Source organism: Perognathus longimembris, chromosome 8, assembly GCF_023159225.1.
Source record: "Perognathus longimembris pacificus isolate PPM17 chromosome 8, ASM2315922v1, whole genome shotgun sequence".
NCBI classification, from domain to species: domain Eukaryota; kingdom Metazoa; phylum Chordata; class Mammalia; order Rodentia; family Heteromyidae; genus Perognathus; species Perognathus longimembris.
Window position 1 is genome coordinate 26,415,009 of NC_063168.1, and position 24,947 is coordinate 26,439,955.

Sequence of the window (24,947 nt, forward strand, 5' to 3'; positions counted from 1 at the left end):
ACCAATACAAGGCCCAGAAAGGAGATATGGGAGAAGCCTTGTACTGTAAAAACCACTCTTCAAGAAGATTCCATTGGACTTCTCTTTAGATTCCTCTCTGGATGCAGAATCTCATTACCGTGTTTCACTGCTTTTGTTTTACTTTCAAATAATTTTACTCTGTTCACCTTAAACGCTAGCCTGCCTTTCAACTCTTTAATGGGCAGAGATGGCATCATTAAGTTCTCAAGCTATGGGTTGGTTATTTTTTTTCTTTTTCTTTCCTTTTTTTTTTTTTTAGGTCTCAGACGGGGACTCGAACTCAGTACCTGCCATTTTTGCTCAGGGGCTAGCACTGTACCAACTGAGCCACACTTCCAACCCTAAGTTCTCCAGCAATGGAAGCTGTGATCTCTCACCTCTCGGAAGGCACCAGTGGGGGAGCAAAGGCACCCTGGAAACACAGATCCTGTAATTGAGACCCTGGCTCCTCCTCTTCTTCTAGGAGCCATGAGGGAAGCAGGCCAGCTCCGTCATACACTCTCCACTGTGATATGCTGCATCACCATTGCCCAAGAGCAAAGCAATAGGACCAAGACACCATGGCTCGGAAACTGAGCCAAGATTAACCTTCCCACCTTCTAAGTTGATTATTTCCAGCATTTAGACACCGTCATGAAAAGCTGTCTACCATTACCCAAGATGGTTTGCAGATATTATATAAGTACATGAAAAGATGCTTGACTCTACTAGCCATTAGAAAAAAAAAGAAAATTAAAACCACAATATGTTACTATGAAACTATGCAAATCGCTGAAACTAAAACTAATGACAATATTGATTAAAGATATGTAAAATCTGGATTTCTCAAACATCTCGGGTAGGGATAGAGAAGGACACAGTCTAGTAGTTTCTTACAAAATAAAACATATAATTTTGTAAGTGCAATCATCGTACCTTTTGTATCCCAAAGAAATAAAAGTTGTTCCCACAAAAACATGTTCAAGCAGTCTATATACAATACCCAGTGCTGTAAACTCTCCGAACATCCATCGGTGAGTGACTGGTTAAGTGAACTGTGGTATATCCATTCAGCATCAAACTACTGATGCATAAGCTATTGGTGTGTACAACAATTTAGGTGGTTCTTTTTTTTTTTTTTTTTTTTTTTTTTTTTTGCCAGTCCTGGGGCTTGGACTCAGGGCCTGGGTACTGTCCCTGGCTTCTTTTCACTCAAGGCTAGCACTCTACTATTTGAGCCACAGAACCACTTCCAGCTTCTTCTGTTTATGTGGTGCTGAGGAACCAAACCCAGGGCTTCATGCATACACGGCAAGCACTCTACTGCTAAGCCATATTCCCAGCCCTTGGATGGTTCTTAAAAGCATGACATTACGCTGTGTAGGAAAAACCAATGCCAAATTAGAACATATTGTATGATTGTATTTACATGGCCTTCTTGAAATAATACGATTATAGATGTGGAGAATAGATTAGTAGTTTCTGAATTTTGGGGAAAGAAGATGCTGAAGGTTGTGTAAGGGAACAGGGGTCCATGAATTCACACATGTGATTCAAAATACCCATGGTATGAATATCCATTTCCTTGTATTGATACTGTACTATAATGATGTGAGAAGTCAGATCACTGGGGGAAACTGGATGAAGGGTACATTGGATCTCTATCTAGTGTGAGACCAGTCTTGGACTATCTTTTTAATTTGTAGATCTATATTTATTTTACGATTTTAAAAGAAGAGAGGCGTTAGCATAATGATACACACTACCTCACATGAAACAACAGGGGCTTCATTCAGAGCTTCTCCCCTATCAAATGACACTTACTGCCCACCTGCCTCTTTTGTCCTCCCTTCATGTGATGACAGCAGCACCACCAGCATCCTCCATATTTTGAGCTCTTTCCCCTCCCATCTTAACTGAAAAATAAATTCAATCCCCTTTGCTCTGTCTCCAACCCTGCTTTCCCAGCTCTCTCTTGGGTTGCTGATCAAGCACACACCCTTCTCCCCCACACCAAGTGACCAGAATGAATCATCTTCCTGGCCAGAGTAAGCATGTGACACAAATAGGGCTCATCTGAGTCTTTGTAGAGGGTGACTCTGGGGTCTCTGCAGTTTGGGACTCAGAGTGAGAGACCCCCAAAGCACACCCTCTGAGGATACCACTCAGGAGCCTATTTAACATTTCACTCAGAGGGAATGAAAGCAGAAGTCCAGGAGAAGAAGTTGTGAGAAAAGGCAGTATGTCCAGTCTACACTAGGCAAAGCAGGACAGGCTTCTGTGACAGATCAGCCAGGATGGAAGAGCCAAGCAGCACCCCAAGGAGCACCCTTGCTCCACAGATCACCACGTTTTCTCTCAAGGAGCCTCCACTCAGCCTCAAATAGCACCTGGAACAGAATCAGCTCCATATGGGTGTAGGGTCACCACATCTCATTTCATGGAAGCCTGTCTGGGCTCCCTGTCACTTCCTGGCTGTACAGAATGTGAAATCTGTTAGAGGGGCCAGAGTCTTAGCACACCAGGGAGCAGAAGAGAGAGACCCTTTGCAGCAGTAGGCCAGAGCTGCAAGGCTTTGGGAAAAGGGTCCCAGGGCACCAGAGTCTGGGAATGGGCAAGACCAATGGAAGTCAAACCCTGAGCAGACCAATCTCTTGCAGGGAAACAGGTTCGGTGGGGGGAGGGGAGGACCAAAACCCCAGCCTGTTGTCCATCACTGTCCTGTCTACCATGCTTGAGTCCCAGAGTCCTTATCAGAAATAGAGCTTGGCCAGGTCTGCCTAAAACCCTAAGGCAATACAAAATTTGTTCTTTTTGCCTCTCTCTGTCTCTCATCCCTCTCTCTACCCTTCTTTCTTGCTTTCCACCCTACTCCTCCTCCTCTTTCTCTTTTATTTATGCTGTGTCGCTCTGTCTATCTCTCTGTCTCTCTCTTTTCCTCCCTTCTTACTCCCCAGGGCAAGCTGAACAGAGCTGGCAGAGCCCTGTCTCTGTCCTCCCCCTCCCTCTCTGGTCCCTTCTCCTTGATGACTTCAATGCTCCACTTCTCCCTTCTCTGTCCCTGGCTCCCAGCCTCTGCCATCCTGGACTGCCAGGCCCAGCTAAGGCCAGGCTGTTTTGGAAAAATGCTGGGAGGTGGCACAACGTGCGAATGTGCGGTCTTCAAGTTCCCTCCAAGCTGGCGCCTCAATCCCTGTATAAACAGTGTCAGTGTTTGCCTGTCCACTGGAGCCGTGTTCTCCTAACCAGGCTAGGAGATCCTAAGGCTAGTGGCTGCCTGGAGGACAGCAGGCAGACGTCACTGACCCATTGAGCCCCTGGGGGAAAGACAGGGACAGACAGGTAATGACAGGGCCAGCTATCCACCAGCCCGCCAGCCCCATGGCAGGGTGGTCAGGCCAAGGGCAGCACAGGGCCATGCTTCCTACACCACAGAGGACATTCCACTCTGAGAAACTACTACCTTCCCTGGCCAGGTTCCCTTATATTCTGGGCTTCTCACTGCCAAAGGAGCTCCGCCATGGGCCAGGAGCAGTAGGCAGGACACAAGACTCTCCCTAGCTCCGCGGCTGCCACTCTAAAACTCTGCTTTTATGGAAAATAGGGGATGCTTTCTGCTCCTCCATGCCCTGTGGAGGACATTGTTATGGTCAGGATGGGAAGTGGGGAGCAGAAAGGGCACAGAGTGGACAAACAGGCAGTCAATGCATTTCCAGATGTCTGAATGGTGAGGCTCTGTGACCTGGGCTGGAGAGGCTGTGTCTGGGCCACAGCACTGTGAGCTAAGTTGGGTATGACTGCATTGAAAAGAAGTGCTGTCGCCACAAACAGGCTGCTCAGCCATGGGCTGTACCTCCCTGGCTGCGGGAAAAGGACCAGGAGAGGCAGAAGCTAGGAGCAGCCTACTCAGGCTACTAAGAGGCTATTCTAATTCCTAGTTGCAGCTTGGAGGGAGGATGGGAAGCGAGGCCTCATCTCTTATTGCTCTGAAGCCTTGGTCATTGGAATCCTGGCAGGTACTACTTGCCTCAGCACTGGAGTGTGTGCCCCTCACTGCTTTTATCCCAGCCTCTGTGACACTCAGGCTGGGAATGGGCTGTCCATAAAATGTAACAGTTGGCAAACCATGACAAGGTTTTGGTCATCAAAAAGACTTGCGGAGGGGCTGGGGATATAGCCTAGTGGCAAGAGTGCCTGCCTCGGATACACGAGGCCCTAGGTTCGATTCCCCAGCACCACATATACAGAAAAATGGCCAGAGGCGGCGCTGTGGCTCTAGTGGCAGAGTGCTAGCCTTGAGTGGGAAGAAGCCAGGGACAGTGCTCAGGCCCTGAGTCCAAGGCCCAGGACTGGCCAAAAAAAAAAAAAAAAAGACTTGCGGAGTGCCACAACCTATGGCCCAAAACTGAGAACTGCCCCTTAGGCTATGCCATCTTAGGGCTCAAGACCTCCAATTCCTGCAATACAGGAATTGCTTATATTGTTTTTGGCTTGGGTTTGGGTTTCTTTGCTGGTCCTAGGTCTTGAACCCAGGTCCTGAGCACTGTCCCTGAGCTATGTTTTCCCAAGGCTAGCCCGCTGCCACTTGAACCACAGCTCCACTTCTGTTTTCTTTTCTTTGGTGTCGCTTGCTTTTTTTTTTATTAATTTGAGATGTCTCATGGATTTTCCAGACCCAACTGACTTTGAACCAGAATGCTCAGACCTCAGCCTCCTGAGCAGCTAGAATTATAAGTGTGAGCCATCCATGGCCAGCTCCTAATTCCCAAATGTGCATGATCATGATACCTACTTGATTCCACAACAGCCATGAAACAGACTTTGACACATGACAACATGGCGGTTGGGGCTGGACGTCACTACAAGATCTTGGTCCTCTAGTGGTCATGTTTCATATGACCTCTGGTTGTCAAGGACATATACGTGTCCTTACTCAAATAAGATGGGCTCTAAGGACAGAGTTCCAGGTCACTGAGTTTAGCCGAGAGATAACTGGTCTAGCTAGCTAGTCATGGCTAAACTCCACCGGAGGTAACTGGGGAGTATCCTTCCAGCTTCTCCATCTCCCCAGCAAGCCAGTCCCTAACACCTTTCCCTCCCCAGGGAACTGGCTCTCGCCAAGACTCTGCCACAGTCTTTTCTGTGCCTTCAATACCAGAACAGTGGGCTGGCTTCTCACAACACAGGATTTATGGAAGAATTTCCTCATGGTTGTATGGGACATGAATTTGGGTGGCCTGGAAAGGTCTTTTTAGTGAGGCTAAAAGGCAGAGACCACAGAGGCAAAGGAAACAAGGGTGAGTCCCTAAGGTTTATTATGGATGTCTATAAAAGAGCCACAGTGAGTATTTCCAAAATCGCAAAATGCACAACATTCTTATTTTTAATATGCAACATGGAATATTATATACAGATTACAACCACATGACAGCCAAAACACTCACACGGCACCAGTTCATATCAAAACAAAATACACAAGTGCTTTTTCAATATTAAAACAACTGTGATAAAAACATATTAATATTTTGAACCATGTTTACAATAGAGAAAAATTCATACTTTACTAAATAACAAATATTTAACAGCAAAAACTTTATACTAAATATCTATTTTGAAATTATAACAAAAATAGTACTTATAATAGTTTATAAAGACAGACACAAAAATTATAACATTTATGGGGGGGAAAAGTTTTTTGTATAAAATAATATTAGAGCAATCTGGGCAGGGTCAGGATGGTGCCCAGAACATAAACGCCAGCGCCCAACATCGAAAGTGCTTCATTCTGCAAGCCCGTCAGGAGGAGTTTTGTGGGGTTTCTTTTTTTTTTTTAATTATCAAGTTACAATAGTTAGGAAAGGCAAGTGAGAAAACATCATCCACCTAATGCTACCACTAAGAAACACACACACACACACACACACACACACACACACACACACACACACACACGAACACCAAGACTGGAACGCAAGGCAGAAAATCACTGGAGACATTGGAACAATGGAATCCTGTCAGCCAGGCAAGAGGTTTTCCTCCTTCCTCTGGTTGCCTTTGAGACCCAGCTAGGCACACTTAACCTTTCTTCCTCCTTCACAGGGATCTCCCTCAGCTCTTCCTTCTCTGCCCTCTCCCAGGCTGCCTGCTCCCAAGGAAACACCACGGAGGCCTCCCACCCCTGAAGCACCCTGCCCCTCAGCAAGGCCAGCCTCACTGCACACTTGGTCTACAACAGTGGGTTCAGGGAAAGGGGGATCAGCCTAAGGAAAAGTGAACCGTTATTTTTGTGGGTAACAAGTTCTAGAGAACCTTACAGCTCCTTTGTGTGCTTTCTTGAGTCTTTGCATAATTTGTTCTGTTTTTCAGAATTGAGAAGTGGGATTGAGGGGCCTCACTAACTTGTTTAAAATTCCAAGCTACTTTTGACAGTAATATTCGTTCTCTACTGTTTTAGCAGTGAAAAAAGAAGGAAGCAGCTCAAAGCCCATGCCAGTCATCTTAACTGCTCAGGAGGCTGAGATCTGAGGATCACTATTTGAAGCCAGCCTGAGCAGGAAAGTGTATGAGAGTTTTACCTCCCATTAACCACCAACAGAGCCAATGGTGGAGGTGTGGTTCAAGTGGTAGAGCACCAGCTTTTAATGAAAAGGCTAAGGGACAGTGCTCAGGCCTTGAGTTCAAGAGAGTAAAGAAGAGAAGGAGGAAGAGGAAAAATCTTTAGGAGTTGTTGGAGTGACGGGACATTGTGAACAGTGAGCTCTCATTCCTGTAAGGTGCCCCCCGTGGAGGGGGAGATGACACTAAGAGACTGCAAAGAACTGTTCCATTGGCAGTTGGGGGAGGGGGGGGTTGTTGTGTGCTGTTATTTCTTGTGTGACTAATTTTTCTTGTAAAAACCATTCATTGCACTAATAACATCAAAACCTGAATGGAGAAACCCACAAAGCAAAGAAAAAAAAATCTAAAAACAGACAAAATTGCTTAGAGACTCACCAAAGGACACCCTACCACCCCCCCCCCATCATTACCTGGAGGCATCCCAAATTGCCAATGTTCAAAATGCCAGGGGCAGGAGCTACTCTTCTTCCACCCAGTCATCCTGACTGGCCCATCTGCAACCAAATCACTTCTGACAAATCCCACATACTCCTCCCAGCTCCTCCTGCAGCCTCCCTCCCACAGTGTCTGCAGACCACACAGGGCCTGACCACACAGCTCTGAGGGAGACTCTCTACCTTACCTCCCCCTGCTTTCATCTCCTCCCCATCCCCCCTGAGCTGGGCTTTGGCAGACAGTGGCATAGAGGTGGAGGGGCTTCAAGGACATCTTTCCAAGGTCTAAGGGCAAAGGGTAAGACTAAGAAAAGGAAGATGGAGGTCTTCAAGCCCCATCGGAATGAACCCGTATCCTTCCCCATCCTCACCAGCCATTGGAATGGCACTGGGTGAACAGTGGCCCAGCCAGAAATTATGGCAACCTCCAAATCCATATGAACAGGGCTTTAACAGGACAGGGAAGAGGCTATAGACAGTTACCCTACCTCCACCAGGGGACACCAGGCAGAGATGCTGCATTTCAGCTTCTAGGTTTAAAGCAAATCATTTGTGTAGACCCCAGGAAGTCTGGGCCAGGGGGATGGGGTGAGTTGGACCAGAGATTCCCTCCTTCTCATTCCCAGAAGTCCTGCTGGTGACTGCTGGGATGGAGGCTAGGAGATAGAGAATATGTTTGCTTCAAACCTCAGGTTGCCCAAGATCAGTGAATAAATATGGGCTGGGGGGAAGCATGAGCCAGGGATTCCATTGGGTCCCTATAGGGAGTGGCCTGGTTCAGAGGGTCTTTCCTGGGAGTGAGATGGGGATGTCAGTGTGCTTGCCCAGGGCCACTGGGGAAGATGCTGGGAAACATATCTGGGGCTCCTGAACCCCAAGATCAAAGGAGAGAACAAGTAGCAGCAATAGATAATGTTGAATGTCCAAACTGGCAGACCTGGGTAGGAGGTGCTCTCCAGACGAGTGGCAACCCCTTCGACACCTAGGTTTGCCTGTGTTGTTGGATTACCCAGGATGCTATTCTTCGGCAGCCACAGCAAGTGGGCACTGACTGAGCCATAGCAAAAGGGAGTGGCAGAGGTGCTAAAGAAAGTTGGGGAGGGGCTGTCTCCCTCCCCAATACAATCACCTGGCCACCAAGGAAAACACAAGGGATGGAAGGGATATTCAGAACATCACAAGCACACACTGTAGCACAGCCAACTGGCACTAACACTGTCACAGGCATGCAGATCCCCAGCCAGGCCCTATTCTAGGAGGTAAGCTGGGGACAAGGGGAGGAAGTGGGGGAACTCTGGAGATAGCAAACATCAAGAGGAGGGCCCACCTCTGGGAAAGATGGGGCCCTTTTGGCTTTGGGGAGGATTTGCCAGGGAGGGGGGCAGAGGAGGGCAAGTATTGGGGACACTTGCCCTCCTGTTCCAGCCCCTCCCACACACAGGTTTCTACCTCTGTCACCCCACCTCTGCTAGGCTGGGCTAAAGCAGGGCGAGGCCCTGAGCAGAGCTACACTGTGGCACTCAGCATGGCCTCCGTCTCTGGCAGAATCTTATTCTGGTTGGAGTCCAGGCCAAAGAATTTGACGCTGAGGCCATCCACAGGGTGGAGGACAGGGACCAAGGTAATGCGGGGGAAGGTCCGGGTGGCCAGCTCAAAACGGCTAGTGCTGGCCAGTTCCACTGCCAGAACCTTCAGGAACAGCTTGGCCAGGTGCTTGCCCAGGCAGGTTCGGACACCACCACCAAATGGGAGATAGTGGAAGCGGCCATCTTTATCTTCACTCCTTGCCTGGCTGAAGCGGTCAGGGTCAAACACGTTCACATCTTTGAACACAGGTGCCGTGTCATGGGTATCCCGGATGCTATACATGACACTCCAACCTTTGGGGATCTGGAAACCCTGGAAGAAGATAAGAGCCAGGAAGTGGGTGATGAGAACCAAAGGAGACCAGGAGAGGGCCCAAACCTACCTGCCTGTTCATCAAGATTGCTCTCCCTAGAGGTACTGTATGGTGACCCTTGGATACGGTCAGCCTCTCTGCATGCTAGTTCAGTCTCCTGTTTATGCATGTCACATGTAAATTCACATATGACATGGAGGCTGGCTTCATCCCACAACTTATTGGGGTTATGTGTTTCCCATTGGGCTAAAAGCTCCCTGAAATCAAGCACTGTCTCCCTGTCACAGCATGATACCCAAGGGGCATCCTTCTTATAGATCAGATCCTCTCAACCCCAGCCCCACGGGGCCCAGCCTCACATCAAGCTCGAAGGTCTGCAGCACGGTGCGGTAGCCACCGGAGACAGGAGTGAAGAGGCGCATGACCTCCTTGATTACACAATCCAGGTAGCGCAGCCCACTGAGGGTGTCCAGGCGCATGGTGCCTTCGCAAGCACAGCCACCGCTGTGAAGGATGCCCTGGGCCCGCAGCTCTTCACGCAGCTTCTCCAGCACTGCAGGGTGTTTCAGCAGCTGCATGATAAGTGAGGTGCTGGCACTGGCCGTGGTGGCATAGGCTGCAAAGATCAGCTCCAAGGTCCCATCCTGAAGTGGCAGAGAAGAGAGACATTACTGGCCATCTGAGTCAGGACAGCCCATTCTGCCAGTATCCCCAGGGCCATGGCCAAGTGAGAAAGAGCCTTCCTGCTTCCTGTGACCAGTTCTGCTCCTCTGAGTCTCAGGTGCTGGAGCTGTGGCATCACTGTAGACAGAGAGGGCACCACCAGACCCTGGCTAGGCAGGAAACACACTGCTATGAGCCTGGGCAGAATCATTTGCCTGTTAGTTCCTTATGTAGAGCTCCTTCTCACTCACTGCTCCCTTCCTGGCCAACCCCAGTGAGTACAATGAGATCCTGGGAGAAAACAGACCAATCATAGGAGAGCTATGTGGGCATGTGTGGTGGCAAATGAACTCTAAACCCCAGCTCTCTCTTCTATCCCCAGGAAATACATTATTAGGAAATCAGAGGGATAGGCAGAGTATAGGGCAGCCCAGGATCATAGCTATGAGTACCCGGGAGAAGACTACAGTGAAGAGGTTCAGAGGAAGTGATTCTGGAGAATTTGGATGAGCCATCAGGGTTAGCTAGGGAGTAGTACACTGGGACCTAGGGCTCCATGGAAAGGCCCCAGTGGGTTACCTCATCACAGTCCTCACATTTTTTTCTCAAATTTATGTGTTGAATCCAGAGAGAGGATCAAAGGGCCTGGGTCCTACTTGTCATGGCACTGAGACTTCTTATAAAATGGAAATTACCCCAGCCTTTCTGGCTACCCAGTCCAAAAAAAAAAAGTTTGGAACTAGGTAGAGTGTGGAGAAGCAAAGACCATGGGGGATGTGAAGCCTCAGGTAAGGCACCTTTATAGGGAGACTCAGTGAGCACCTGGAAAGCCAGGGGAATGGAACTACTTGGGGTCCAGTGTGAATGGTCTAGGTGATGGAAGGCCAGCTAGGCTGGGCACTTGTAGTGTTACCAACTGGAAAAAGCTGGGGAGTTAGAGGAGGGGCTTGAGTTAGGTCTAAATCTTCCCAGGGCTGGGACTGGCCTCAAGCAAGTGGCTTCCTTGAGGGCCTGCCTTTCCTTAGATAATCTTCTATGTCTATTAGGACCATGCAATAGACTGAGAGGCGAACTTTGGGGAGAAGTTTCAAGGGGAAACTTGTCAGCAAGTCACCAATACAGCCAGTTCAGAGGGCCAAGGGCCAATTTCCAGCATCTTATTAAAAACAACAGACACAGCTGTGGGCAAGAGCAAGTGCATATGTATGGCCTGGCCACTGTGGAGACTTCCTTATCCCAGGACGTGGTGTGTACAGCCCTTAGCAGTCTCCTGCTGTGAGCAGAGAAGGGTGGTTCAATGTATCTTCACAGGAAGACCAGAGCAGACACCTTTCCGTCCCAGAGAAAGCCCCAGAATGGAGTGTGGGCATGACAGGAGTGACCCTACCAACCTTCAACTCCTGCATGGTCATCTCCTTCCCATGTTCCTTGCTGCTCTCAATGAGGATGTCCAGCGCATCTGAGTAGTCCTTGCCCTGGGTGCACTGCAGCTTCTCCCGGATGGCCTTTTCCAGGCTCTTCTGTAGGATCTGCCGAGCCTGGATGCCCTAAGGAAAGATGAGGCTGTCATCCCTCCACCCATGGGTGAGCTCCCATCTGAGCCCCGGATTGCCTGGGGAAAGCTCTAGTGTGCCCCACCTAACACCTCTCCCCTCTGCTGACATGCCAGTGTTCTGTGTGTCTGTCTCTGCAGTCAGCACTCCTTCCCGCGCGTGGGCTGGTAGAAAGCCCATTCCCTCTCCTGTCAGGTCCTGATTGCTCACCCTTCGGTAGCCGCTGAAGGGCAAATCCACAGGCAAGGAAAAGACATTCTCCACAAATTGCTGGTAGACCTCGAAGAGATGTCCTAATTCCTCCTCAGGGATGCTGAAACCCAGAAGCACCCGGATGGCCATGCGGAAGGTAAGCTTCTGTGCCTCCTGGTACACATTGATGGCCTCGGGCTGGCTACTCCAGGCACGGAGAGTATCCTGGATCACAAGCTGAATCTTGGGCAGGTAGCTCTCCAGGGCCTCATGGCTGAAGATCTTGGAGAAAACCTGCAAAGCAGAGACATTGGCAGTGAAGTATGAATCCCATCTCCAGTCCCTCCCACTGAGCTTCCAGAGATTTCCAGGCAGGCTCCCCTGAAAGAAAGGCAGGGAAGGACAAGGTGAGAACACAATTCAAGCATTTTTTTTTCTCAAGGTCAGGCCTCTTCTTGTAATTCACAGGGTTGTCTGAGCTGGTATCTTCTTTCTCAGCCCCCAGAAGGATGTGTCTCCCCACAACGGCAAAGTCTTGGGAACTGCACAGTCCAGCTGCCATTGAGTCACAGGAATTGTGGCTATGCCACCCTACAGGGGAGTCCTACAGGGGTCTGATTTGAGGCTAGAATTCCTTCTGATAAAGGGGTACATCCCAAGACCCAAGATAGAAGTGTCAAAAGTGACATATGGATTAAGTGGACAGGGAAGAGGTGGGAAAACAGTAAGTGGCTTCTCTTCTGTTCCACTGGTGGGACAGCTAGTGCACAAGCAAGACTTTCTAGAAACCAAAATTGTACTTCCTCCTTGTGAAACAACTATGAGGTAGAAATTCTAGGGAGTTCAAAGCTGTGCGATTAAAATGTCTTCAGTGCAGCTAGTCTGGAGGCAGGGGGATGAAGGCAGTGGCTTTCCACGCCCAAAGATTGCAAAAACAAACAGAAACTGTTTTAATCTTCCAGGGCCATCTTAATAGCCAAGGAACCCCATTTCCACCTCCCTGCCTCAAGCCCTCCTGATTGGCTCCACGTCCCCCTCCCCCTATTCCCTGCACATGTTTTTCACACTGCTACCTTCCATGAAAAGCGGAGGGAGAACGTTAGTTTATTTACTGACAGCTTTCAGGTCTCACTTATAATAACCAACAGCCTCGGAGGTGTCCAACCCCCACCACTGTAGCCAAGGGAAAGGTCACAGGGGAAGGCAGACAGAGGAGGGGCAGTGCAGAGGCGAGAGCCCCCACCGGCCCTGTGCAAACCACATACACGCGCCCGCCCTCCCTGCCTGCCCCCCAAAAAACAACCTGCGCACAAACTGTAAATGTGAGAATTTCCCCTGCAGTCAGCTTGAGGAGGAAAAGGTAACATTTTCCTGGCCTGGGCCCTGCATGGCTAATGGGAGGGCTGGTTTGAAGGAATAACAGTGCTGGCCCTTCAGTGGCCCAGCCAGGCTCACACAATAGCACTTTCATTCCGAAAGTCCCGGTGGGCAGAGAGGGGGAGGGAGGCCAGTGAGGGGCAGAGACTCCCACACTGTTCTGATGGGGCCACTTTTGCCACAAAGGGACAGTTGAAAGGTAGAAGGGTGGTAACAGAAGGGTCCCTAGTTCAACTGAGTCCTGAAAGGATCAATCGCACTTTGCCCACTTTTTTTGGGGGGAGGGGTGTCTCAGAGTATTTCTGGGGGGACTTCAGCTGCCATTTCCCATCACAAGGTTATTGCAAAGGCAGTGCTGGGTGAGTCAGCCCTTTACTATGGTGCCTTCAGGATTCTAGAATCAGCCCCTGATCAGGGATACTTAGGGAGAAGGAGTGGAATCCAGATGCAGAGTGCAAACCTAGCCAACTAGGGACCTTTACAAAACAGCAAAGAGGGCGGGAGGCCAGTGCAAAGCGCTCCACAGGGGCTGAGCAGGCATATGGAGAAACAAGGCAGGGCGGTGGGGCCAGCCCTCAGCAGAGAGGCTGATGCTGGAGCAGGAGGGTACAAGGAGGTTACACTGGTTCAGAACTGGCCAGCCCAGTGCCAGTGCAGAGCAGAGCACCAGGGGTACTTTCATGGAAAAGTCAAGGTGTCCAGGGCACAGGAGACCTGGGCCCCAAAATGTGGGGCAGAGGGGTACAGTGCAGTGGCCATACTCACAAAGACCAACCAAAGTCAAAGCCAGATGGGAAAGAGTGCACTAGGCACTCGGAGACCTGAGTTTTAACCAGAGATTTCCCAATAATTCGTTGTGTCCCCATGGCCAAATCACCTGCCCCTGAGTTTATTCTGTAAAAAGTGATGAGCCTGGACCAAGTAACCTCTGAGATCCCTTTCAACCCACAGAGCACCTGAACACTTTTTCCAAGAAGATACTGACCCCCTCCAAAATAGCCAGAACCTAGCAAAGCTCATGAAACCTGGAGAGTGATTGCCGGTTCCCCATACTCACACCCTGGCTATGGTGGCTCAGGAAGGGCCATAGCAGGGTCATGATGGGGGAGTACCAGGGCCTTCTCCAAACTCTGAGGAGGAGGGGCCACGCAGGACACTGCCAAGCCCTGCCTGTCCTACAGGTTACACTCCCTGCGCCCTCTAGTGATTGCTGGCTGAATCACAATCCTGGCTTAGGGGCCAAGGAGGACAGGGACAACGTGGGAAGGCAAAGGATCCAGAGGAACTTGGAACTGAGAAAGCACTCCAAGTCAATGAGTCTATAATTTGTCCTCTGGCAGGAAGGGGTCCTAAGCAAGACCAGGCACACGTTGCCACTCTGAACCGCCAGGACTTCAGGCTGTGGCTCTTCAAAAGAAAACCAAAGCCAAAACTAGGGCTCTTAGCCAGACCAGTGCCTTGCCAAGTGACAGCCAGCAGGTCATTGCCCCTCTGGGGCTTAGTTTCCCAACTGGTCTCGTGAGGGGCTCTATTTGCCTGGTCTGTCTCTCCACAGAAGCCTCCTAAGGGGAGGAAACCACCCAAATGAGAAGCCGAAGGAAGGCAAGTTACAGGATGTCTCCCTTGCTCAGGCCACCAAGTGCATGCGCCTGCCTCCAGCCCAGCTGTTCCACAGGCATCAGGGCCTCCCAGGCACTGGGAAGTCTCCGGGACTTCATCTTTGGGTCTGTGCCCAGGGTTAACAACGAGGGCACTTCCCAAAGCTGGGCAGCCCAGAAACCACCGCCCACCACAAAGGACAGGCGGAGGCGGAGGTGCTGGCCAGGGCAGAGGGAGGCCTGGGGCTGTGTCAGGGTGTGCTGAGTCTGATGCCATGGCCTGCTCGGGTCAGGACTAGGGCACGCTGGGAAGGTGCCTGGGAGTGGCTCCGTGTGGAGAGAGGAAGAGTTCCAGCCCCCAGAGCTGCTGCCCTGACCACAGTCATCACAAGAGCCCCAGTTGCTTTGTTTCCCTCTGGGGCTTCCCTGGAATTCCCAAAAGTGAGCCAAGAATACCAGACAAAGGTCATTGGGAGCCAGTCCAGGTCCAAGTAGAGCCCGGCAGAGGGAAGTGAAGGTGTGGACTCAGTGCCAGGGCTGGAGCTGGGGGAGGGGGAGAGCAGAGGGTCTCCCAGTGGACTTTGTGGGACTCGTAGGGGCAAAGGCAGGAAGAAGGATGGGCTCCTGTCTGGAAGGACATCCTTGGGTAACTAACTCTTCAACCCCCCACACTTTTCTCCCAGAGCACACAGCCCTGTTCTCATACTCTCTAGAATGAGAGTTGAGTCCACAGCAAGGGTCTAGGGGCACCTCTTAGGCTTGTCAAGAATTCAATTCCCTATCATTTTTTCCCCTAAAAATGTTTTCTCCCCCAACCAGGCCTTTCCACCTTCCCATTTCTCATCTGGTGCCTCTGGGAGTGGGGAGTCTTTCTGTGAACCACCACAGCCCTGTTTGGTCAGATAACCTCCCACAGTCTGCTGGTAGCTGTGGATGGATGGACACATGGATGGGCAGCCGCAAGAGTGGGCAGAGGCTGAGAGGAGCCCACTGCTTGGCCAGTGACTCAGACTGGGAGGAATGGAAGACGCTGCCCAGGAGGGCTGGGAGCCTGGGCAGGCCACTGGAGCCTCAGAGCCTCGGCCTGTGGAGTGGAAAGAATAACAGAAGGCGGGCAGCCATCCGTCCACATAGGGGTGACGCCAAGGTGTGTGTACTTTATACTCAAATAAGGAGGGAGACAAGCGAGGACGTCATCCATCCAGCTGCCTGCATTTCCACTGGGCCTTGGCTTCGCCTCTCCTTGGGAGGGGAGGACCCAGACAGCCCCTAAAGGGCTTATGCTAGGTTCTGGCTTGTCCCTTATGCCTGTCCCTTCCCTAAGTCTATGGGAGCAGAATGCCATCCCCACAGTTCCAGTCCTCCACATGGAGCTGTCAAAGCATGTGATGGAGAAGGGGAGGCCGTATTTGCAAATACTTGCTGAGTCTTCCCCCTCCCCCACCCCCAGTTTAGAAAAAGGTTACCTAGCTGTTCTCATCCTCTTTCAGCCACAACAAAATCCCCTTGGAAAGCTAAAACCAAAGGAGAGGACCCTGCCCAGGTTCTAGTGGCCAGTCATGACTGAAACTTCCACCACTCCAAACCCCGTGGTACTGACACCTACCAGCCCTCGTGGGCTCTGAATTTATCTAAAACTCAAGAGGATGCTCCTCTATGGCGCAATTTGATTTTAAGGGTAAGGTCATCTCTTCTTGCTATTCTAGTGTGGTAGCATTTCCTAGACCCCTGGAGTTTGTTCCTTTAGGCTTAGGAAACTCAGGATGGATGCAATGACTGTCACAGGAGGCTCAGGACAAGAGCAGACCCCAACAAACCTCCTCAATATCAGCCAAGGCCATGTTAGCCTTCCAAGTCTGGGAAAATGAGCAAACACGTCATCCCTTCAACCTTGGATCCCACCCCACCCTAGGAGAAGAACACAAAAAGGAAGAAAAACAGGAAGAGGGTCCCCCCCACGCCTAGCCCTCCCACCAGCCTGCTGGCTGGCACAAAGGCAAGCCCAGCAAGAGTCTCACTCCCAGACACCCTGGCAACTGACTGAGCTTCCTCCCCCGCTGACCTTCAGAGAGATCCGCTCCTGCACACCCCAGTACCCACTAGGTTCACTTACTAGTGCTACAGTAACTTTTGATTGAATTGCTGGAGCAGAGCTCCTAGTGACTGGGCTGCCAGTCCAAAGCACACACCTTCCCATCTAATCAGCTGGGAGCTTCTGCCCTGAACTGAGCCTTTTAGATATGACTGTGCAGAGGCTATATGAATGGGTGCAAAGGACCTTTTGAGTCAGATGTGAGTTACCCTTCAATCATGGGCACTCCTGGCTTTGCCCTACTGCTGGGGCACCTAGCATCTGTATCCCTACATAAAGCCTAAGATGCACTGGGTTTCTAAGAGGAGTGCAATGGTCCTGAGCCTCATCACCACCCCAGGATGGAGGCCCAAGGCCAGGTTAGTAAGGGACAGCAAGTGAGTAGGCTGGCTTATTGATTGCTGCTGCCAAAGCCTGTTCACCTTCTGGCCTCCATCTCCCCAGCCTCTCCAAGGCTAAATACATCACTTGAGATGTTCCCCAAGCTTCTTGAAACTATCTTTGAGTCTGGTGTGCATTGAAGCTGCTCATCTTAATGCAGAGGTCCAGCTTCAAAGAAAGAGGAAATACCCAATTCTGCTCTGAAACTGGCATCTCAAGCTTCCAGAACTACCCCTTTCCCCTTCCCAAAGTCTCTGCCAACCCTCTTCCTAAGCAGACTCCATCCACTCTTCTAGGGCAACATTCCATGTCTCGATAGGCTCCATCAGAGACAAGACTGCAAATGAGGGAGACAAAGAGGAAGTGGGAGGCCTGGGCTGTAGGGACACAGGCCTGGTTTTCCATAAGTAATGCTATGAGACTGGGCAAGCCTTTCTGGATTTTTGCCTGGCAACCCCACCCCTGCTGGCTCTAGACCACCAGGGCAGCCAGGGCAAACACCTGGAGTGCAGTGATGGCAGCAAGGAGCCCCCTCCCTACACATCTGGTCAGACCTCCCAGAGAAGGGGTGGGTCACTAGCCCCAATGGAAACATTGACGTTTCTAGTCCCTGGCCAGCCAAGGCCCCTGCACACCTGGACCCATTTCCTGCACGTACATCCAGACTGGGCTGGGGTCTGGCCTCGCAGCACATTCTCCAGCTAGGTCTCTGATTGCAGGGTGAACTACAATGTGCATGGTAGCTAGCAGCCCCCAACCCTGGCTACATGGTGCTGGCCTTGGGTCCAAAGAATGGCCACCTTCTCCAGGACCATGTGGTTATTCAGAAACAAGGTCCCCTTCCCTATCTTCCTGCCAGGTTCTACTTCTTAAAGGCAAAGATCAGCTGTCCTGCTTGCCTATCATGCAAGGTTCCCTATGCACACCAGTAAATTTAGGATTATGGGTCATCATTTGGGGAGATATGTGATGGGGAAAGGTCCTCTGTCCAGTTGACTACTCAGATGGCCCATATAGCCAGCAATGGCACAACACAGAAAAAGCTCTGCACTTGTTTCGCCCCTTACTCAGGATGGACTGACTCCTGGTGATTTTCCAGCTCAAAGGAGCTAGAGGGCCAGGAGCTTAGAAGGGGAAGATCATGGATCCCTCTCTCCGGTTCTCAGTTTCTGGTCCCCCCACCCCATCTCTTCTTGCCCTATATATTTCTCTGGCAGTTTATCTGAGCTATCCTCTCTCCTCCAAGTGCATAATATAAACCAAATCCCTGGGACTTTCCATATATATAATCTGGAAGCTGGGTGAGACTCCAAAGCAACAGCCTCACTCTAAAGCAAGCGGTAACCCCCCTCCCCCACCCCAAGGGATCTTACATTGTGGTCCTGGCTAAGCCTTCTTTTCCAGCTAAGCACCCCACTCCCATCCCAGGATCTTTCCTTAGGTGTCTGACCTGATTCAAGTCTCACTCAACCTAAGCTTCAACGTCCCCAACCTCATGAAAGCCTCTGTAGGAACAAAATGGAAAGCGATGGCTTGGTTTGGAGCAGGGTTCCTGAGTCTTTTTTCTGCTCACTCTTTGGACCATTCCAAATGGTGGAGTCCCTGAGAATAAGGCAGGGGGCGGGGGGGGAATCTCTGTCCAATCTCCCAACAGTCTCCAGGCTCCCCAGCCCCAGTTAATACAACTTAAGGATGCTGTTTTAACTGCTCCCAGCTCTGAGTGAGACTGATGGGAGAGAGGCCTCTGGGAGCAACCTTCCAGTTCCTGAAATACCTGCTTGGAGATTCCTGCGGGGGGGGGGGGGCATGCAAACAGATTCCTGTTTGATTTTTCCTTCTTCTGTCTACTACATAGAATTATTACCATTCAAGGGTGGGTCTAGGATCGTAGGAGATGCTTTCGTGAAAACAGCACAGGACGATCCCCCATTTTCACCAGCGCCACCTCTCATACAGATGTCTCCTCGAAGGTGTTCCCCGCCCCCATTGTCCCTCCCTTCTCCTGCCCTCCCATCACTCCTCCGGGAGATGAGAGGCCCCACTCTTTCTTAGGAAAGGAAGAGTGAGTGCTCTGACCCAGTGGAAAAAACTGAGTGGAGAGGCTGTGCAGCCTCCCTTCTGGCGGCTTCAAGCCCGCAGGCCGGCGCCCCGCCCGCCGGCTCAGCTTTCGGGTTACTACAGTTCAAACAGCACGTGCCGCCCGCGCTCCGGGCCGCCGCGGCGGCCGCCGCCGCCGCGCCGCGCAGGGAGGGGGCGGGGAGAATCGCTCCGAGCGCGCTGGCTTGCCTCCTCCTCGGTGGTTCCTACGGTCGCTCGGGAAATCCACGGGATAAACACCCGCTTTTGCTTCCTCTTGAAGGAGAGGTAGGTGCGCCGAGATCTCCGGGCGCACCCCCACGACCCCACTGGTGGGCACCGGACCCGAAAGCTCACCAGACCTCTCCCAGGCAAGGCCCACCAACCGCTGCCCACATGGTGTCCCCTGCTCCTCCAGCACAGCCCTGCATTGCCTTCAAAGCCACCTGTGGCAAGAGGTCTAGGCTTTATTGTAGACAGATAAGCCCTGGCAATTCCCGGGGAGTAACGTGGCGCCAAGCGGAGCGCCGGCCCACGGCCCCGCCCGCCCCCTCCTTTTCCAGTTCCGTATCGCACTGCGAGGGCCAGCGTGGGCTGCTCCAGACCTCGCGCGTTACGCTTTGTTCAAACCACCTCCGATTGGGACCCCCTGGGACCTGGCGTTGCCCACCGTGCAGCTGGCCCGCGAGGGTAGCTCCGGAGGAGGCCTCTCCAGGCCGGGGATTCCGGCTGAAAGCCGTCCAGGCGAGGGAGGGGAGGCTCCAGGCTTGGAGCGCAAAGGGGAGCAGAGATTCCAGTGGGGACATTCTCCGGTCTCGGCGAACCACTTACCCAGAGGGGAGCTGCAGGACACAAAGGAGCCCGAGCCCTTACCTTGCGCTTGTTGCGGTGGATGTCGCCGATGGAGTTGGCCACCGTGTTGGGGCCCAGCAGCATTCGCGCGCTGCGCGGCCACTCGGTGCTCACGAGGTGGTGCTCGCCCATGAGGATCTTTCGCACGTTCTCGGCGCCTGTCACTCGGATCAGCGGCCGCCCCAGCAAGTGGGTCTTGAACACGTTGCCATACTTCTCCCTCCTAGACGACTGGAAGCCGGAACCCTGCGGGGGCCACACCAGAAAACCTCTCTCAGGGCCCACACGGGGTCGGCGAGGCCGGGGTGTCGGGGTGGGGGGCGCTCATCTGGAACACCGCTCACCTACCCCCTTAACACACACGCACACAGACACGCACGTAGGTTTTATTTTTCATAGTGTGCACACAAGTGGGAAGTAGGGCCTGGAGGACAATAAACAATGCGAGCAGGCGAGAGGCCCAAGGACACCCGAGGAAGGCTGTTTTTAAGTAATTACTTTAGGAAAGGAAAAGGTGTCCTGACCGCTGGACCCGAAGCTAAAGCCGCGGTGTTCCTCCCCTCCCCTCCCCCACGCGCTCTGCAGCCTCTCGGAATAAATATTTCCAGGCTCCAGGCCATGCATGGGCTGGCGAGACCCCGCGGGGTGGCCGCAGGCCAAGGATTATTTATAGCGGTGAGTGGTCCGGGCCCAGAGACGGTCACTAGAGATGGGGGAGTGGAGTTTCCTCCGTTCTCCGGTGTGGCCCGCGTGGGGACCCCGGCGGCCCTCCGAGGGCTCTGCAGGGAGGGGCCATGGACCGAGAGCCGCAACTTTCCTAAAGTAGTTTGCTCTGGAAAGCACTGAGACGGACTTTCGTCACCGCCTGGCAGTTTGGAACGGGAGGCGAAAGGCGCTTCCCGCAGGGCGGGTGGGACCGGGCGGGGTACCCCGCACAGGTAACCGGAGCCCCAACGTCCGCAGCGGCCTGCGCGGGCCGAGGATCGCGGGGCCCAGGCCGGAGCCCAGCGCTCCAAAGTCCTGGCGAGCCCGCGGCGCGTTGGTACCGGAAACCGAGGGGACCTCAGAGGGGCGGGGGCGTCTCGCTCCCCTTTGACGTCGGCATTTGCCACCCCAGCCCTGGTTAACCCTTCTCCAACCCAAGCTGGGACGATGAGAAGGGGAGGGGCGCCCTGTCCAGCCTTAAGAACTAGACCTAGGGAACGGGGTCGTGGTCCCCCAGTGCACAACTCGGCTGCCCCTTTCCTGGATCGGTCCCCTTCCTCACTTTCCACGGAAAGCTATTCTCCAGCTAGATATGTACGCACTCCACCCAGCCCAGCGAAAAGTGACTCTGCAGAACCCGGATTCCTATAATCGCTTTTCCACATGCGCCTCCGGCCCCAGCGCGCGACAGGGAGCGAGCCGGGAAGTCCCGCGCCAACGAGAGGGGGGCCGGGCCGCGGGGGGCTCGCCCCACTCCCCGCCGCCCCGCCGCGACGCCCAGACCCACGGCGCCTATTCCTTTAAGAAAAAGTTAGGCGGAGGTGGGGTACGACCGAGGAGGGGGGGTGAGGACCGGGGTTCCCTTCTTCCGTCTGCTACACCGTCTCCCTCGCTCCGTCTGACTCTCGGTCTCTCCTCTCCTTTTCCTCTGTTTTTCTTTTCTCTCGACACAAAAGTTGGGTTGTGAATTTTCCGAGGTCGCCACCGCCTCGCCCCCCACCCCCGCCTCTGATCTGCCTAACTATAATTAAAGTGCGTTTTTTGTGGCATTAATAAAGAGTTATTTGTCCGCCGTTTCCACAGTCTTCACAAAGAGGACTTTCATAGGGGCGGCCGCTCGGGCCGAGAGTCCAATTTATACAAAAATGTTGTATTTTTAGCCCTGGGCTCTGTTTAGATGGCGCTCAGTGGAAACGGAGAGCCCTTGGAGGTCCCCCCGTAAAATCTGATAAATGACTCCGAAAAAAATAATGCTGGGATTCAGAGGGCTCGCGTTAACCCCCTCAGCACCCCTCAACACGCACCCATTTTCCCTCCCCCATTGCCCGCTGCCCCGGGGCGCACTGACGGGGAGGCACGCGTCCCTTCCACGACTTCTGTGCGGGCTGGACGTAGACACTCCAGAGGTCCTTGTGGGATTGGGGGGGGGGTCAAGGAGACTTGGGCCGGGGGGGGGGGGGATCGGAGAAAGGTCAGGAAACGGGATGGGGTGGGAGCATTAACCGACTGCAGATTCCGCAGTTCAGCTCTAACCAAGCGGGAGCCCTTGCCAGTGTGAGTTATTTTATTTTCTAAATTCTCGGCCAAAAGCCTAGACCACCCCGCAGTTAACCCTTTAAATGTGGTGGCCAGGGAGAAATTCTAGAGATTCATTTGAGAGGGCACAGTCCGATTGGTTGAAGTGAACCCCACCCCATTGGACAAACAACCCCCCAAAGAGATGGATCAACCCTGTGACCTGGAAAGACCACAGGGTAGAGGAACGTGGAGTCCCCCTTCCCGCCCTCGCCGGGCTGTCACTTGGCCTCCTGCGGGGCGGGGCGGGGCGGGTTGAGTGTGAGCGCGCGCACGGATTGCACGCGTCTGTTAATTTCAAGCCAAGCTTTCAAACCTCTAAACCCACGGGTCCCAGCGCTCACCTTTCACATCACCTTTCCCGTGTCCGGGTTGTCTTGTTTCCAAGCTTTTGCTAACTGTCACCATTGGACAAATGTGCGTACACACGGTTGCCCAAACACACTTGTCTTGATCACCTCCAAAGGTGCCCCCCTCAAGGAAAAATCTGGTGTGTATCAAATTGCAAAAGCGATTGTCTAGCCTTTGATGAGGTTAACTCCAGGTTAATCTGTTACCTGTGTCTGGCCCTTAACGCGCTGGAGTCCCATGATCTCCAACACAGTAGGGTTGTGTGGCGTCTAACAACACATATACACACACACAGGCACACACGCGCACTCTCACACACATGCACTGCATCTCCCACTTACATCTCCCAAGGTTCTCTCTTCTGCTAAACTACCCCCACCCAATAAGTAAATAAGAGCTTCTCCCCACCCCCACCCCAAAACCTGAGAGCACTCAGGTCTCTGGCTTCTCATTTTCCTTGGGTTAACTTCTTCCTCTCCCACCACACACTTCCTCTCCCAACACACACTTGCGAGGACCGCGGCATCTGAACCTGGTGTCGACGGCTACACAGCCAGAATGCAGCCCAGGTCTTAAAGAGAACTATCCTAGCTGCCCTCCCGGGTCCTGCTCTGCGGACTGTTTTTGATTCCGAGCGCCCCTATTACAACTCGGGACGCTGGCGGTGACTTGGGGCTTTCAGACCAAAGAGTGGGGGAACCCCGGCTGTGGACAGGACGCCCCTTCGGACTCGCTCGGTGCTGGGAATCCCCGGGGCGCTTTCTTCCTCGCAGCCCCGCTGGGTCGCCCTCCACCGCGGCACTTCAATCTTGGGAGTCCCCTCGGGTCCGGGAATCCCTCTTAGCAGCCGTGTGTGCCCGCGCACCCGGCGCCTGCGGTTTCTGAGCCCAGCCGCAGGCGGGCAGGGAAACCCGGGCAACCCAAGCTGCGAGAAGGGAAGGGGCGGGGCGGGGACCGGTGCTTTCAAGCTCCCGGCGCCCCCTGGCCGGTCCGCCGCTCCGTCCGCTCGGGCGCTCGCCGTCAGCGGAGCCCGGAGAGCAGCGGAGCGAGCGCGCCCTTACCTGCAGCAGCCAGTGGCCGGTCTCTCCGATGAGCGGGAAGCCCATGGAGCCCTTGGGGATGGGCAGCTTGCAGCTCTTGTCGCGGGTAGCAGCCCAGCGCAGCTGCCACAGCTGCTGCGAGACGGCCAGCAGCAGCGTCACGGACACCAGGCACGCGGCGAGGGTGGCCAGCGCCGACACCAGCTCCAAGCCCTCAAAGAGCATGTTGGCGGCCGCTCGGGGGATTGGCTGTGCCGGCCGCGGCGGGGGAGGGGAGGGCCGGCCTAGAGCGGCGGGGGAGGGGAGGCTGGGGCCGGGGGTCCGCGCACCTCCAGCCGCCGCGGGCACCGAGGCTGGGGCCGAGGGCCAGGGAACGGAGGGGGAATGGGAAGATTGCCTAAAGGAAGAGAGAGAAAGAGAGAGGAGACAGGAGGAGACTCGAGGTGTAACTTTGTTTGTTTGTTTGTTTGTTTGTTCGTTCCTTTACAGCGGGCTTAGGGGCTGCTCAAGGGGCGGTGAGATGAAGCCTTGGATCAAGCTGGGGGATTTGCTGTCCCCCCAACCATCACACTCGGAAAACTTGGGAAAACTTTGTCCAGCAGGAGCCCCTCTCTCGTAAAGCCCCTTCCCCTGCTCGGGAGAGGAGAAGTGGGGGGGGGGGGAGACAGAGAACTAGCGGAAAGTGCAATCTATTTGTCAAGAGAATCTCCCCCAAATTCCTACTTGGAAGGAAAAAAGAAAAAAAGAAAAAATTCTGAATTCAAAAATTCCAACGAACCCAGAAATTTGGGGGGCGTGAAAGAAGATTCCCTAGTTGAGGCGAGTGGAGAGGCCCGAGCCCACCGTCTCTAGGCTGACCCTGGCGGAGCCCCCCAGTCGCCGCGGCACCCCGAGGCGGGCGTGGAGGGTGAGGTGGCGAGGCGGACGCTGTGGGCCCCGAGCGCGGGTGCGGAGCTGGCGGGCCGCGGCCAGGACGGGACGAAGCCGGCGACAGAGCCCCGGGCGGGCGCTGAGGCAGCGGCGGCTGCGGCGGGCGGGCGGGAGGGGTGAGGTGGGGTGGGGTTGGGGAAAGGAGGTGGAAACGGGGAGCTGGGCTATTGTATCAATTAAGAAAAGGCAGTCCGTCCCGGGACGCGGTCTCTCGGCTGGCTCTGGAGTTGCTGTTGGGGAAGGAAGAGGGGAGGAAAGAAGAAGAAAGGTAAAGGGAATGAAAGAGGGGTAAAGCAGGAGGCAGGATTTCAGGGCTGATGGTTTGAAAAGCGTCTCTCAATGTGATTTGCGTCCAAAGCGAGGCGGTGCGTGTATTTATATAGAGGCGGGAGGCTGCGCCGTGGGCGCCGCGCCAGCCAGCGCCCCCCTCCGCGCGCCCACAAAGCGGGAGGCGTGGTGAGAGGCCCGGCCCGCGGCCGGAGCGTGTGAGCGCCCGCCGGCCTCCCGCCCTGCCCCGCCCCGCTGCCCGCCGCCCCGCCGCCCCGCGTCCGCCCGGACCCACTTGTAGCCGCCGCAGGACCAAACTCTGGTCACCTTTCGCCTCCTCTTC

At 53.5% G+C, this 24,947-nt stretch overlaps 1 protein-coding gene across 1 annotated transcript; it reads right to left on the bottom strand.

The window, feature by feature from the left end:
* Window positions 1–6,693: 6,693 nt before the first annotated feature.
* On the bottom strand, window positions 6,694–24,672 carry LOC125356323 (cytochrome P450 26B1). Its single transcript, XM_048352733.1, has 7 exons — window positions 24,186–24,672; window positions 23,429–23,804; window positions 19,758–19,982; window positions 11,379–11,654; window positions 11,007–11,162; window positions 9,312–9,596; window positions 6,694–8,951 (listed from the first exon to the last, which is right to left on the bottom strand). The coding sequence occupies exons 2-7, from the start codon at window positions 23,630–23,632 to the stop codon at window positions 8,559–8,561; spliced, it is 1,539 nt and encodes a 512-aa protein (XP_048208690.1). The 5' UTR covers window positions 23,633–23,804; window positions 24,186–24,672; the 3' UTR covers window positions 6,694–8,558.
* Window positions 24,673–24,947: the final 275 nt, after the last annotated feature.

Coding starts and splice junctions, on each gene's coding strand:
- LOC125356323 (XM_048352733.1), bottom strand. CDS start 23,632: ATGCTCTTTGAGGGCTTGGAGCTGGTGTCGGCGCTGGCCACCCTCGCC. Junction 11,163..11,378: donor CCTTCAGCGGCTACCGAAGG/GTGAGCAATCAG, acceptor ATCTTTCCTTAG/GGCATCCAGGCTCGGCAGAT. Junction 8,952..9,311: donor TGCAGACCTTCGAGCTTGAT/GTGAGGCTGGGC, acceptor ATCTTCTTCCAG/GGTTTCCAGATCCCCAAAGG.